Raw genomic sequence first — 16,322 nt, forward strand, 5'->3', positions numbered from 1 at the left:
GCAAAACTGTGAACTGCGCAAGCTTCTTGGATGGTCATGAGTCACATTTACATATTGTGTATCCATGTGATTTGCAGTTTAGAAACCTACTTAACAGTCTTTAACGGGGTTTCTCCTTAATGACTTGACTATAAAACTCTTTTAATTCACATATCCATTATAGGACCTTCTATTTGTTCCAGCACTTCAGGAAACACCAAACTAAATACTCTAGGGATTTAGAGCAGCTGCTAGTTATGAGATTCAATTTCCATTCTGTTCTGTCCTGGTTCTATTCTATACCATTCAGTATGCAGTCTATCCGGAAGGTATCCCTTTGATTACTTACAGCATAAAGACTTGTTTGACTTTCATAACAGCAACTTTATCAGACCCATAATCATTATCCTTTTAAGAAAATTTCAAGGCCTTTCTAGAAAGGAGTCTTGGAGCAGTGTTATAAAATGCATGTTACCAAGTAAAAGAGGAAGAGCAGTTTTGAGGAAGACAGGGGATTTTTCTTTTGGATATAAATGAATCTGTTTGACCTTCTTTGTAAATTAAACCTCAGGAAGTAGCACCAATTGGTCTAAAATGAAAGCTCCTAGGAAAAGTCAAGGAGCCTGAGGAAGGAATTCTGCTTTGGAGGATTAGGTAATCTTAATCCACGATTACCAATCCAGAACCTAAAAGGTGAATTTATGCAAGGCTGACTCTGAGATGAGTACTAGGGGACATAGGACCTAATGAAGACAAAGGTAACTAAGTGAAAACTTGTATATGCCTTGGTCTTTTTTTCAAATATGAGTTGCCAATCTTTTGTTATTAGCAGAGACAAGTTCTAACACATCTGGATGTTTGTGTAAAAAACCACATGATCAGTTACTATTAAGAGATGTACATGTCCAAAAAATGCACTAGATGCTGGGAACAGTGGGCAACAAGATGGGGAAGGCTTGGAGACATCTAAAGACCATACACCTAATCTAATATCTCTTCCTGATGATACTTGAAAAGTCCTTGTTACAGGTCTTTACAAAGGCCAAAAATTAGCCAAAAATAAAAATATAAACTTTATATGTAATTGCCACACTATGAAATGAGTATTGCACATAGTTTACTTAATTAGTATAATTACATAAGCAATATATAACATGTTCTATGAAGTTCAATTCAAGAACCAAATTTTGATTAGCTTGCTCTCCAGTGAACTAATGACTTCTTTATTAAGGTTGTGTTGAAACAAAATGTCTGTTGCTGATCCAACCCATACCTGCTTCTTTAGGCATTTGGGTCTTACAAGCCTACATTATTCACAAATCCTACCCCATTTATGTTGAAATATCTTCTCTTTTTCATTATAGACTTAAAATAAGTAACTTAAGTGTTTGCCAATTTGTAATCTCTCAGCAATTTCTTGAAATTCAGACTTTAAGTACAGTGCCTTTACAAATGTGTTTGCATAATTATTACAAGTATTTGTCTTCCAAGACAAATTAGGATGTCTCTCTCTCCTCCAATGTGTGTGTTACAAAACTGCTGAAGGAAGTGTCTCCCCAGTAGGTTGAGTGGGGGTGGTCTCTTTTCCATAGTTAGTGACTTTTTGAATCATGAGAGAAGTTTTATAGCACTGACTTTTTTCAGGAGCAATTTCAACATTGCATATGATCTGAGAAAGGATCATTATCTGAACAAAATCAGAGATTCTATGAACCTGCAAAAGAATAGAAGATTTTCCAGGATGTAACAACTCAAGATTTAAGCACTTACCTTCTTTATTTTCATTAGCAATTGGCTACACATTCTCGGGGAATAAACTATTGTAACATACAATCTATTTGGCTGTGATGAACAGGAACAGAGGAGATGATGGTATGGATCAGAGAGACATGGGCTGAGTCAAAGGCCTGGATGGAGCATGTCAAGGGTTAAGATTAGGAGAAAGGCCATGTGCTCCCTCACATTTTGGCCCCCCATATTCCATAGACCCATCTGCTGGTGTGTGTAGGATGAGCAAAGTCCTCATACATCCACATATTGACCTTTGTATGTTGATTGTCTGAAATATCTGTGTCAAGGCCATCATAGGCAGTATTGATTTTTTTAAAAAATATTTTTATTGACAAATCTTCACACCCATACAGTCCATACATGGTATACAACCAATGGCTCACAATATTGTCACATAGTTGTATATGCATCCCCATGATCATTTTTAGAACACTTGCATCACTCTAGACACAAATAAAAAAGAAATGAAAAGAAAAAGCTCATACATCCCATACCCTATACTCCTCCCTCTCATTGACCTCTAGTATTTTAATCTACCCAATTTTACCATTATTATCCCCCTTACTATTTATTGATTTTTTATCCATTTTTTTTAACGCATCTGTTCCTACTCTAGATAAAAGGAGCATCAGACACAAGGTTTTCACAATCACACAGTCACACTGTAAAAAGTTACATTGTTCTACAACCCTCTTCAAGAATCAAGGCTACTGGAACATAGCTCAACAGCTTCAGGTTCTTTCCTTCGCCACTACAATACACCATAAACTAAAAGAGGATATCTATATAATAAATAAGGATGACCTCCAGGGTAACCTTTTGACTCTGTTTGAAATCTCTCAACCACTGAGACTATTTTGTCTCATGTCTTTCTTCGCCCTTTTGGTCGAGAAGGTTTTCTCAACCCCATGATGCCAGATCCCAGCCCATCCTGGGATTTCTGTCCCACATTGCTGGGGAGATTTACAACCCTGAGAGTCATGTCCTACATGGGGGTGGGTGGGGTGGAGGGATGAGGTGGGTGGGGAGAGGGGCAGTGAGTTCACCTGCCAAGTTGGCTTAGAGAGAGAGGTCACATCTATAGTACTGTTTTTAGCCATCTTGCCAAACATTGTATTTATACTCTGCAACTCCACACTTCATTCCTTTTAAATGCCTGCATGCCAGGAGTCATAAGACTGAGGCATAGCATAATGGCGCAGAGCACTGTCTCAGCCTTGGTTCAAATTTAAGTCAGTTATAAGCTAGGACAAGTTACCTTGGCTCCCTACATTCATCTTTCCATCTGCAAAACAGTGATAACAATGGTCCTTAATTCATGGGGCTGTTTTGAGATAGTTCATGTACTGGTTAGTGTCTAGAACATAGATACTTATAATTTTATTATTATTATTATTCTCAGTAATCTAATACCTGTACTGTGCTAACTCATTAAATTGAATATTTGGGGTTGTTAATCCTCACTTGCAATGTTACTGATACAGCGTGATGACAGAGGCAGATTGACTTTGAAGGGTAACATTATAGAATTGACCCTGCCAGTCCATTTACAAATCACTCATAAAGCAGGCAAATCAAACTTGTGTTGCAGATTTATAAGGGCATTGTAACAAATACATGTCACATGAGGAATAATGTATTTTATATAAATGTAAAAGACTAATAATTTAAGAATTATTTTCATGATATTGTATTCTGTCATTGTTTTGTGGAGCGCAGGCTACTGAAATAAGAACAGTTTTCATAAAAGCTTTTATGTATATTTTTAAAAGTGTACTTAAAAATGCATTCTCAAAATACACATCAGTGAACAGTGATGTCACCACTAGTTTTCTCAGGAAGAAACTTGGAGAGTGCAGAGCTGCAGCCTGGGAACTGTATGATGAAATCTATTTACAGTAATGTTTTGTTCAACTTGTACAGTGTGGCCAACATTAAAAAATAAGTGGGCGACTTTACATAAATGGGTGTTTTCTTCTATTTTCCCCAAACAACAGGAAAAGTCGTTTTACCTATAGTAGGTTTAAAGGGACACTCTTCTCACTGTCTCCGTCAGTGACAACGTAGTTCAAGTACCTGAGGCCTCTCACCTGGACTAGCACATTAGCCTTCCAATTGATCTTGCCACCTCCGCGCTCACTTCCCACTCATAAGAGCGACAAGAACAAAAGAGCCCCAGGTCAGGGGGTGCAAGGGTAGTTCAGTGGTAGAATTCTTGCCTGCCATGCAGGGAGCTCAAGTTCGATTCCAGGCCCATGTACTTCTCCCCAAAACAAACAAACATGCAAACAAACAAAAATTCAAAAAATGGTCCTGTAATAACAGGATACTCACACGGAAAAAGAATGAAATGTGACCCCTGCCATACAGCATACCAAATAAAAAAGAACACCAGGTCAGTGTTTTGGTTAAATCCAGTGAAAATTTTAACTATGACCTCCGCAGGGAGGACAAAAGAATAGCCTTGATTTGTAACATTTGCTCATTTCCGTGGTGTAAATGTTTCCATTCGGCCTATTTCAGTCTACCAATGTGATGCCACATGGTAGCCAGGAAGAGATGCCCACAGTCGTTCTTCCAAGCCAGTGTGGCTGGCTATGACACACAAACTGGAAAAATATTCCAGTGGCTTCTTCTTAAAACATTCAGAATCTAGTCCTTATGTGACCTTGAATCAAGCTTATATTTCTAGTTACTGCCTCAATCTCAACTCCAACTCTACTGTCTTCTTGCTAGTTTCACTTTCTTTATTTACTCAGGTTTTCAAATTGTAAAATGAGATGCATTTGTAGCAAAATATTATATAAAATGTATGGCAACATTCAGCACTCTTAAAAAGAAAAATATTTTATAATTCCAAATTACTGGGAACGTTGGCACTTCTCCTAATGTGAGGAAATGTGACACATATATCACTGTCTTTCATTGACCTAGACAAATTACTCAATGACTGTGTCTTCCCACAAAACTGGATGTGAATCAAAGTTTCTATCAGCTGATTTATTGTGAATAGCCTCCATATCTCTGCAGAGAAATGGGAAGTTTTAGTTGCTTGGCTTTGAAGATAGCTTCAAAAGGCAAAAATGAATCAGATGTATGATGCATTCAGTCACATCAAATCCTGCCCATTAGGGAGGCTCAGTTACAAATACTTTACTCTGAGGTAACCAGTACTGTTGGATTCACCTTCTTGTCCCAATGAGCCATCTATTTCTGCTCCCATGGCCTGCCTCTTGACTTTTGAAGGAAAACACCTGATCTCAAGATAAGAAATTCCATTCCTTCCAGACTATTAAGTCCCAGACTGAATGAGTTGGAAGAAGAAAATTTGCAATTAAGCTTTCCAAATGCATCTGTCATCTCAAGGTATGATGCTATTGTTTTGCTGAGCTTGATGATGTTGTCTACAGGGATGTTGTTTACTACTCCTGTAAATGATGCTTGGAGGATTGAGGTGGGGTGGGAAGAAGAGGTTGAAGAGATTGATTTCTGCTCACAGAGCTTTGTGTACACAATGCAATTGCATTTTCACCTCCATTGTTGTGGGAAGATCTTGTTTTCTGGATTCCATGAGAGTGTTGAATGTAAGACAAAAGAAAACCATGGAACTTGTTTATGTTTGTGTTTCTTATAATATTAAGAAATATCAATATTATTTTAATAGTAAGTAATAAGTAATATTACTTATTAGTAATAAGAAATTACTAAGATTAGTAAAAACTAATAATATCAACCAAAATAATGCATTAACTTTACATAAATTCTAAATTTGGCAGAAAGTATTCAAACTTCTTCATTTGCTTATTGGGCTAACTCAAATTAGTAGTGCTCAGGTAATTACTCCATTGCATAAAGTTTATATATATGCTTGTTTTATAATTTACAAAGAAATATTAACAGGTCAGTTCTTCTCTTCCAAATGACTTCTAAATGCTTAGGACTACTCCAGGGCTAATGGGGTTTAAAAGAAGTATAAGACATGGTGCTAGTGCCCCCACCTCCCAGGAACTTTTATTGTTATTTGGGAACAAAAAGTTAAAATCATGAAATAAATTGGAAAAATAAAACTGTTCTATTTGAGCTCCTGGGGGTACATGAAGTTTAGAGAAATCAGCCATTAGTGAATGCAGATTGAACTCTACAGTAGAGTGGCTGATGTAGCTGAAGGACAGGTAGGATTTAAAGAAATGGACCGGATATCTTTTATCAGGAGAATGCATTGCTCATTTATTTCCCCTATTTAAAGGCGACATCCTCCCTATCTTCCTCTTTCACATCATTCTATTTTCTTCATATCATCGATCTTAATTATCTGGCTCTAGGCTTATGCTCGAAGCTTAATGAAGGAAAACCATTTTTCTCTGTTGAGTGAGTAAGACCCAGCATACTACTTGGCACAGGCGGGTGTTCAACCAATATGGGCTAAATTTATTAATATATTGGGTATTTATAAATTAACTAGATATCTTTGCCTTTACGGAGCTTCTTAACAGAGAATGGATATTGTTGAATATCCTAGTAAAAAATGAGATTAAATGTATACAGTGCTGCCATATCATGAAAGGTTTTAAAATCAAGTGCTGTGGCAGGCAAGTGAGCAAGGGACTGTTCCTTTAAAGCCATCTTCAGCAGACAGGCCTAGCAGTGCTGTGGAGATAGATGAGAGGAGAAGGCTGTAGACCAGACCTGGCTTAGGTCATCGGCACATTGATGACACCTTCTCCTGCTCCAATACCCTGGATTGACCAATCCTGATGCCTGTACTTGACACCCTCATGCTCATCACATTAACACTCCAGCACTAGGGCACTGAGGGTACAGACCAGTGAGTGATAATAATGATTAATCATGGAATTTAAGCTGCAAGTAGAAGGCAAGATTTACAGCAATTGAACACAGAGACTATGGCGGGACCAACAGATAGAAGGTTCCCAAAAGGGTCAAAGAAGATTTGAGGTTGGGCTAACAGAGGAAGTGAGCTGGAAAGACAAGTCGTGGAAGTAAAAAATATGGATGCTTAAAATGGTGGTTATGGTGGGGGTGAAGTTATTGATAATGAAGAAGTCCAGGCTTTGGCCGTAAGAGCAGTGGCTGAGATAGGAAGGAAATAGAATTCTTCAAGGATAAGATATTGAGTGGCCAGGGAATATGTATATATTTATCAATGTCTTACATATTCCTAAATTAACTTTCAATTTTTTAGCTTCCATTTTTTAAGCTAAAGGGATTATGATGAAAACCTCTTTGGTGATTCCCATCGATTCAAATCCTATATTTTCTAACATTTGCAAATTCTTTAAGAGTAAAGTGAAACAGTTGCCGGCAAATGATAGTAATAAATGGGAGGTGGGGCGAGGCTTTGCCGAAGAAGCATTTTTAATTGTCCTGCTGAAGATGAATCGTTCTTCAATAAGGAAGAAATCCTTTTTCCAGTGAGCCTGCCATGAAGTCACATTCTTCTGATCCCCTTAGATATATACGGGAAGGTTTTATTCTAACAGGGTGGATCTCAAATTCAAATATGTTTTAATCCATAAACCCTGAGGGATGTGTATCTTTCTCTGTTGTACGGTGCTAACTCATTGTGCTGCCGTGTGCAACAAATACCAGATGATAAATATTACAATGAGGCCAACTAAGATATTGCATCCATTATGATGGGGAAATTGTTTCTTTTTTATTTTAAGATGCACCATGGGTTAATACGTTATTATAACAGCTTTTAATTTAGTATGAATAAAGATGTGTAGGAGAGGGTGAGGTTTGATCAAAGACAAATTTCAATGCTGGCCCCTTTAGGGCTGCACCACAAAGCAAGTAATCCAAGTGCTTGCATTGACACAGAGTATTAGATTCAATTATTTTGTCTGAAGGAAACTAATCAGGGAAAGTGAATTGTTCCCGGAAAGCCATTCCAGAAAAACAGAGAGCCAGGCTTCTGGCCTCTGTGAAGGCAGTCTACAACATCTATATCTCAATCCATCACGTTATTACATTTGGGTGCATTAAGCAGACATGCAACCTGTTGTGGGAAAAGGCAGTACATGGGCCATTCCATTTAGAGTAACTAATGCTTCTATGCATGAAAATTTGGTTCTTAAGTAGTATTTCTAGTGATTCATATTTGCATGATGCTCTGATTATACAGATGAGGGATGGAAGCTTGGTTATAGTACATAATTTTTGTAATGGCCTTCAAAAATGCCAGCAAGTGCTGACATCTCAGCTTTATCAGCTTGCCAAGATGGTGCATTTAATAGAAAGGTTTGTGAAATGCGTTTTGTTGTTAGGCAGGAAAAACACTTCCTGAATATAACCCGACCTTGTTTTGCATTTTCATTTTAATCCCACAAATATTTCTGAGGAATCATCAGGTAGGAACTCACTGCTCCATTTGATAGATGGACACACTGATTTAGAAATGAATTCTCTAATGATCACAAGATGATTAGGAGCAGAGCTAGAAATAGAATCTCCTAAATAGAGTGAAAACAACATATGTGGGCAGTAAGGGTGTATATATGTGTGTCTACATGTGTAGATTTTTCTTGCATGTGTGTTGTGTGTGCATATGTGTGCAATCTATAATGTCTTTTGCAATAAACACATAGATATGCATTTTTTCCACTTTGTAGATACTTTATGGACAAAAAAAGGCTTGATTATTCAATTCTGGCTCCCGAGTTCAGTTCTCTTTAGAGGTTGGGAAATTCTGGTTGACAAAATGCGCTTATTCTCTAAATTTTACCTTTCCTCTTTACTTCTTTTCAAATCAAATTTCTATTAAAAATTAAAAAAAACTAGCTTGCCATATTTATTCTTTTGAAGCAAAGCTTCTAGACAGTTGTAACCCTTTAATTTAATATACACCTGGAAAATATGGGTTACATTAATTAACTATATGTTCTTTTAAATGTATAGTCTTTTATATGTACTAAATTATAAAAATCAACTACATATTCCTTTTATTATGTGTCTGAACATAATTCAAATGCCTAAACTATGTTCAAAGAAGCATATTTGTTGTCCTAGGAAATATGGGAATATGCAAAATTTGATCTCCTTTCTCAAAAATTCTAAAACCTCACATTTAAACGTAATAGCTGTAATAAAGGGCAAAAAGCAATTAATAATACAAAGAAAGTTCAAACTGGAGAAGAGAGAGTATCAGTGAAAATTTCAGGGAGGGGATGACATTCTATTTAAGTTCTGATGGCGTCAAAATGTTTCCTCAAATGGAGCATCATTCCTGTAAATATTGAGACACTGTTATCTGGAGAAGAGCATATCACAAATGTTTGGGAAGGTCAAATCACCTCTGCTTAAGACAGAGTAGATATTAAAGCCTTTTTATTCTAGTTTTCTCATTTTGTTGAGCAAATCATACCATCTCTCTTCTTGAAGGTGAATTAATTGGTGGCAATGTACTTGGGTACTTTGCATATTCCAGGAAAACTCATTTGTTGACTGAAGTTTCATGCCAGAAATAACTTTGGGTCATGTCAATTCCTTTATCCCAAAGTCATGGATAGAACAGATTCTGCAACAACAGTTACATATTTTGCTAAGTTTGCATACAAAACAATAACAATAAAGGAAATTTATTCAGAAGGGTTGTCAGTACCTGGTGCTGTGTCATAGATGACAGTTTGGTTTGGGAAAGTCACCAGTTGTCCTATTACTGATATACAACTTCCCAGAAGATAAAGTATATAAAAATTGCATGCTATCTGCTTGCTTTCTTCAATTTTTTGGTTCTTTCCTGAACTCAGGGCATTGCTTCGTATGTGATTACCACTAAGAAAATGTGTCCCCCAGGTTCTTTTTCCAAAGTGCCTTAAGAATTTAATTGCTCAAATATTTACTGTTAGTAAATTATCTTTTACATTGCTGTTTAAGTGTACACAATTCTGCCTAAAGGAAAATTACTGTCTGTATGTCAAAGATTGTCTCTATAAGAATTTCTGTGAATCACCAATTTTTTTGGCTTTGGTGATAATTTTATTTTCATTCAGGAAGAAATGAAAACATCATTTATTGAGACTTACTGAGGATATACTGTGTGCCAGCTTCTTCATTAGTTGATTTATTCATAAGATTCAACCTGACTGAAACCATCAGTTGGTCCAACTGATGACATTAAACAAAATGACATAAAATTGAAGAAACATTAAAAACACTCCAAACTCTTTAGAACTTCAAGCTATAAATAAATATTGCTCATCCAATTTTGAAATAGAATCTTTTATTTGTGTGTTTTTCCTCAGTTGAGTTCCACAGTCATCTCTGCATAAACCCATTCAGCTTCAGTTTCTTTAAAGTGGAGCCAGAATTTAAAGACATTTGAAAATAAATCATAGCACAGAGTTTTAACAGTTTTGTTCTAACCTCACCTACATCCAACCACACAAAAATTGTTTTGGTGAATCTCGTTTTGTTTAAATAAAGAAAAGTCTCCAAAGCAATCAACAGTTTTTCAACAAAGTTTTCAGAGAAATGCTTACTGATGTTTCACTTTTGTATTTCTTTGGCTATTTAATATCTAATAAGAAAATTACAGAAACAGGTTCTATTGATATAAATAAGTTTGAGAGCAAATATAACTGATTCTCATAAGCATACAGTTCAGTTTCCAGATCATAAGTGTGTGGGCATGCCAGAGAGTAGTCTACTTACTATCCACGGGTATTTAGAATGCCACAGATGTCAATCAAGACATTTTCCAAAGTTAAAGGAGAATGAGATCTAATTCAGGGATTCGTTAACTGAAGATTAGTTGAGAGAGGCTTCTACTGTGTTATCTCAGCCATCTAAATTCTCTACAAAACAATATTGACAGGTAGTTATTAATAGGCTCCATTTTGAGATGAAGTAACTGGAAATTAAAGAAGTTGACTCATGTGCCTGAGGTCACAGAACCAGTTTGCAATAGATCCAGATTTTTGTGTGCAATTTGACAAATTCGCCAGTGGGATACTTGAAAACATCATTTGAAAATCTTATTTGTTTGTTTTCACAGTGGAGATAATTATTGGGTAATCATAGCTGAGTTTTATAGTTCTTTGTGGCTTTTGTGTGTGTGTGTGTGTGGAATAGTTTGAGAATACCTAAGCAAAAGAATTCAAAAAGAGAAAGTTCCTGAAAATATCTAGCAGTATTTTATGGGTCTCATCTTTCCCTCTCTTCCATTATCCTTATTACTTTGCACTTTCTGCAAATAACTCATAGTCCGCGCACTCGAGGGGCTTGCAGATCTTAGAGGAGATAAGTCTCAGGGGACAACTGCAGAGTGTGAAAAAGGTGGTGCTGTGGTATGTAGACGTACAGAGTTCTATGAAAAGTCCAGAGGGGAGGCAGTGAGTTCAGCCTTGAGAAAACTTGACTGATAATGGTAGGCTTCCTCAAAGAAAGCATATATGAATTGGGTCCTAAAACCTGATTTAGCCAAAGGAAGAAGTTCAAGCAGAGAAAGCAGCTTGACTGCTGGCTGACATATGACTTACCTGCCTGCATGTCCTCAGGGTGCATCACAGCACTTGGCACAGGTAGTTCTCGAATTTTACATCTGAATCAATAATTTGGAACAGAGTTAAGGTGGGGGCATGTTATATATGAGGAATCTTAAGTTCACGGAGGAAAAACGATGCAGATGAAACCGGGCAGTCATTAGGACTCAGGTCTTAAAGACCCTGGGTGTTGTATAAAAATTCAGGAGAAATGGAAAAGCTATCAAAGAATTTTAATTAAGACAGTGACATGAACAAACCTTCATTTAGAAGGATGATGCTGGCAGCACTGTGGGGGAAAAAAAAAAGATCAGGTAAGAGGCAATTGCATTAATTTTGCCAAGAAATTATGAGCACCTAAATTAAAGCAGAGCAGTTGAGATGGAAAGGAGGGGATTAAACTGATCCCTGCATTCAAATTACTAACTCTTGTAGTAATCAGGGATGAGAATTAATTGTGCATGAGTAATCAAAGATATTTTTCTTCTCTTTCCTCATAGATTAAGAAAATGACAGGTTAAAGAAAGGGGGAAATAGAGAAGGTCAATAAATAACATTATCATCCATCCTGTCGCTTAAGAAACCTGGGAGTCATTCTTGAAGTGTTCCCAATCATACATCTACCCATCCATTCATTTAATAAACTGGGCACCCACTGATCCTGGTACTGTTCCAGAAGACAAACAACAACAAAGGGGCGACCAAGTTCTGCCTAAATATCTCTAATTTCTTAACGTCTCCAGAATTTCTCAACTTCTTATTTCCCAACAGCCAGCACATAAACCCTCCTTTCCCCATTTCTCTCCCTCATTTGATTAGTTCTTACTCATGTTTCCATATCAGCTGAAAAGTCATTTCCTCCCATGGGACTTCCCAGACCCTCCGTTATGGTTAGGGGCCCAGGGCTTTGCTCATCCATAGCACCTGCCTAGGACTTCCTCCGACAGAACATCTGACCACATGCTACTGAAATCACGTTGATTCAAGCATCTGTAGATTCTTTGAGGACACTGTCCAGTCTGCTTTCTTCACTATCATCCCATAACCTCAGCACTCAGGACGTGTGACAAAGAGTAGGCACTCATGTATTTTGTGAAGAGTGAGGAAAATGAATTAAATGCCTTGACCAAAGAGTTGTTTCTACCCTCCTTAAAATTTATAGCTTTAGGAAGCCAAGCCAATTCTTGTGCTTTAAACTGGCATTAATTTAGTCCCTTCTGCTCAGGAAGTTCAAGGCCATTATATGCTAACATTCTATATTTCTAGCTTCTACTTCTAGGTTGCAAAGAGAAAAAAAAAAAAAGTAAAAGCCAGCCGCATATGGTTAGCTAAACTCATTTGTAAAAACTTGGCATGTTCTCAAACCATATTCTGAGCTTCTATCAGTTTTAAAGATACAAATAAAATGTAACTTCCAGAACTTCCTTTTCTTTGCTTCAACTTTTGGAAAAGATCTCCTGTGATGTGAACTTCTGTGGACTATATTCTAAGTTGAATCTGAATATTGTGAGCTGATTTGAATTATTTTCCATATGCCCTCTCTTCTTCCAACCATGACACTTCAAGGGGTAGGGAAATAATATTTGTGTATAGAAATAAGGAATGTTTTAATTTAGGATCCCACAGTACCCTAGATATAGCATAATATATGTTAATCTTAAAAGCACTTGTAATGTTTCAAGTAAAAATAAGTCTCTTAAATTTTTTTATAGTATTTTTCTGGCTTTAATAAGCATTATATTTCAGTCCTGTTTCTTTAGAACCTGAGATGTGAATAAAAAGAATGTTAACAAAGATTTTAAAAAACTCTCTATGCCCCTGTCTATTCTCCTTACCTTATTATGACTAAGCATCACATTAGTGGGTGACATTATCAACCTCAAACTCTTGGTGATAAGCACTTTGTTTTTCAAATAAAACTTCCTTGTCATGGTTACCTGAGACTCAAACTTTCATAAAAATCTTGAATTATTTTGGAATTTGATAGAAATAACTACAAAATCCAGGCAACAGATTTGCCCAACTCTATAGAATATCCAACTGATAATTATTGCTGAAAGGATAAATAATTTACCTTTGTTCTTCTTTCTTCACTGTCAAAAATGATCCTTTTTCATTTTTCTAATCTGGAAGTGTAGTTCATGGCAATTACTTTCAAAGCCCTCTTACAAAAATGAGCAAAGTGCATTTGTTTGTGCAATATATTTTCTTTTATGGTGCTCTAGGGCAGAAACATGATTAAAATGCCCATTTTACAGTTAAGGACAGAAAAATAAAAATTGATGCAGCATCAATTTTCCCCAGTATCTTCTTGTACTGTCACCTTGCTAGGTGATTTTAAATTGTTTTACCTTATTTTAATTTCTTACAACTACGGATATTTTAAAAATGAAGGTAATTGAGGCCTCCTACCTAAAATTAGAGAGCTAGCAAATAATTGATTACACAGCTCACATTCTTTGTAAGATATCACATTTTGGGCACAGTTAAAGTCTCCTAATAAGGACGACTAACATGCTTGATGCTTAAGAATATCAATTTTTAAGTATAACATCTGGAACTAATGGAAGTGGGATCCCCTTTCTTTGGGAAAGTCTATTTCTCTATTGTTTTATTTTGTTTTGTTTCTATCTTAAGTCACCCAAGTAATTAAGGAAAAGTTGTATGAAAGTCCCATTTTTAACATTTGATCTTAATATCCAAAAAGAATCAATAAACAGCCATACGCAGGAAATTGACATTTGTAAAAAAATCTAAGAGAGTTAAGATATTAGAAGCATAAGAGTATAAAATAGATATTACTGAGGATATGAAGTGGTGAAAATGAATGTTTGAGCCCAAGCAAGAAATCAGCAGATTATGGTTTTCAGTGAGCAAGTAGGGCTCAGAGAAGACATCAAGCACAATGGTGAGAGAACATTTTTGGAAGAAAACATGAATGCAGTATAACTTTACTGGAGTCAAGTTTCTTCACTGAAATACACTGTGTGCTTTTTTCAAAAATAATATTTATGGTACAGAGATAGAAAATGGTTAATTTTTTCCATCTGTGGTGTTAGATAGGAAGGTTATTTCCATACAAATAAAATAAGTTTGATCCATTGCATTCATTTGCTGCTTTATGTGACCCCTAGTCCTTCCTTGATAAGAGTTGCATTTTCTGATGTACAGTAACCTGTATTGCAGTTATTTAGTTAACCCTGGCTGCCCAGTATTGTATTGATTCATTTAGAACTTTCCCCAATACAGAAAAACCAACTATAACTGGCTTCAACAAAAGTGGAATTTAAGTGGTTGGCATAATTGAAAGTCCTGGGATGAGTCTAGCATCAGGGATAACTGGATTTAGGTCTTCTACAGTGTCTCAAGACCTGGCTTATCTCTCTCTACAGTGACAAGATGAACTAGGAAGTTTCCAGCTACAAACCAGGGCAGCCTCTCCATAGGGTACAGAGTTCCTCTGAACTGACTTAAGGTATTTGTCAGTCCCCACAACAGTCCTTGTGGCCAGGGGGATTCGGTGTTCTGCATGCCAGAGGTGCGGGTAGGGTGGAGATACTGGTCTCCCCCCAGGAATTTCCATTGCCAGGAATAGAGGATAAATCCTTAGGAAGCAAAATGACAAATGCCATTTCTCTAACTACAATCTCTAAATAAACTCTCTATCTGGTTATCTCTGGAATGGATTTCCTCCCTTTATCTTTCTCCATTGAACGAATATGCCTAGGCACCTATAATGTGCTGGTGATTACAATGGCAAGCAAGTAGACAGGAGACCTGCTCAAAGGGAGTGAATGTGAACAGCCTCCTGTGCTCATACCAATGGGGCTGCAGCCAGGGCAAATATAATAAATTGTAAAGCAAGTTCCATTGCCAAACATCTAGATGTAATTATTCTTTCTCTTAAGAGTCTGATTTTGGGTCAAGACAAATTACCTGTCAAAATGGAAAAGGGTGAAACACATTCACCCCTTGGCTCCTACTATGCCAATTTTTCAGGAGCACAGATTGGGTCAATGTTGAAGGGAAATGTTCAGAATGGAAATTCTGGAGAAGGAGTCCTCCAGTAGGATGGGCTCAAGGGACATCCACTGGACAGTGTATCAGAAAAGAAGGCAAGAGGGAGGCAGCATCAAATATAAACTTTTAAAGGCAGACTTTTACTGAATAAAACATGCATATGAGCAAAATGTTTAACATGAAAGATTCCAGTAGTAGATGATAGTGATCAACTTGCCAACAGCAAATTTCATGATCTCCTTTACAGCTATGGCCTCCATTTTCATATTAGATTTTCCCAATCTACTATATGTTTGAATGTCCTCTTTCTCTAATAGTGGATAAATACATCTTGAAAAATCAACAAAAAAATATCCAGGTCATTCTAAAGTTTGCAGAGTTAGAAATTTACTGGATTAATATCACAGATGGATATTTGAGTTAAGCTATACAGAATGGAGCCAGGAAAAATATTCAAGCAAGCTCTTATGCAACCCTAAAGTTTGTATCCAAGTTTATATCCATCCATCCATCTATCTATCTATCGGGAGCAAGCGAGCGAGCAAGAGAGGTAGAGAGAGAGAGAGAGAGAGAGAGAGAGAGAGAGAGAGAGATGTGGGAGGGTGGGGAGGAGTCTTGGGTTTTTTCCCCAGTGTTTTCCATAGAAGACTCGATTCTGAATTATTGACGTATTTGTTTCAAAATTGCACATAGAAGCTACCTCATTGTCATTTCTAAAGATGATTTCTCACTTTGGCTCACGCTTCTCAGGGATTGAGATATCTTCTCTGAAAGGAAGCATTTCTCACAAAACATACCATATCAATATTGATGGATTTTTAAGAATAAACAAGACAAATAATCAGCTATATTAGAATTGTCAAAGCAATTTTGAAGTTCTTGTTTTGTATCTTATTTTATCAGTCCTGATCAATAAAAGCTATGGAAAATTGAAAGAAAGAAAGTTAAAAACATGAGTGCTAAATTTGCCTATTTTTTTTTTTTTTTGCTTATTTTATTTTTAATGCAGTATTTTGGGGGTTATTT

General features: G+C 36.6%; 1 protein-coding gene across 1 annotated transcript in view; it reads left to right on the forward strand.

The window, feature by feature from the left end:
* The window catches only part of NYAP2 (neuronal tyrosine-phosphorylated phosphoinositide-3-kinase adaptor 2), a 214,668-nt gene that overhangs the window by 45,275 nt on the left and 153,071 nt on the right, over positions 1 to 16,322 (forward strand). Inside the window, exons 2-3 of the mRNA XM_077151801.1 lie at positions 10,999 to 11,126; positions 15,185 to 15,342. Of these exons, the coding sequence (XP_077007916.1) occupies positions 10,999 to 11,126; positions 15,185 to 15,342 (286 nt within the window). The remainder of the gene's footprint in view (positions 1 to 10,998; positions 11,127 to 15,184; positions 15,343 to 16,322) is intronic.

This window comes from Tamandua tetradactyla, chromosome 3 (genome assembly GCF_023851605.1).
Source record: "Tamandua tetradactyla isolate mTamTet1 chromosome 3, mTamTet1.pri, whole genome shotgun sequence".
NCBI lineage: Eukaryota > Metazoa > Chordata > Mammalia > Pilosa > Myrmecophagidae > Tamandua > Tamandua tetradactyla.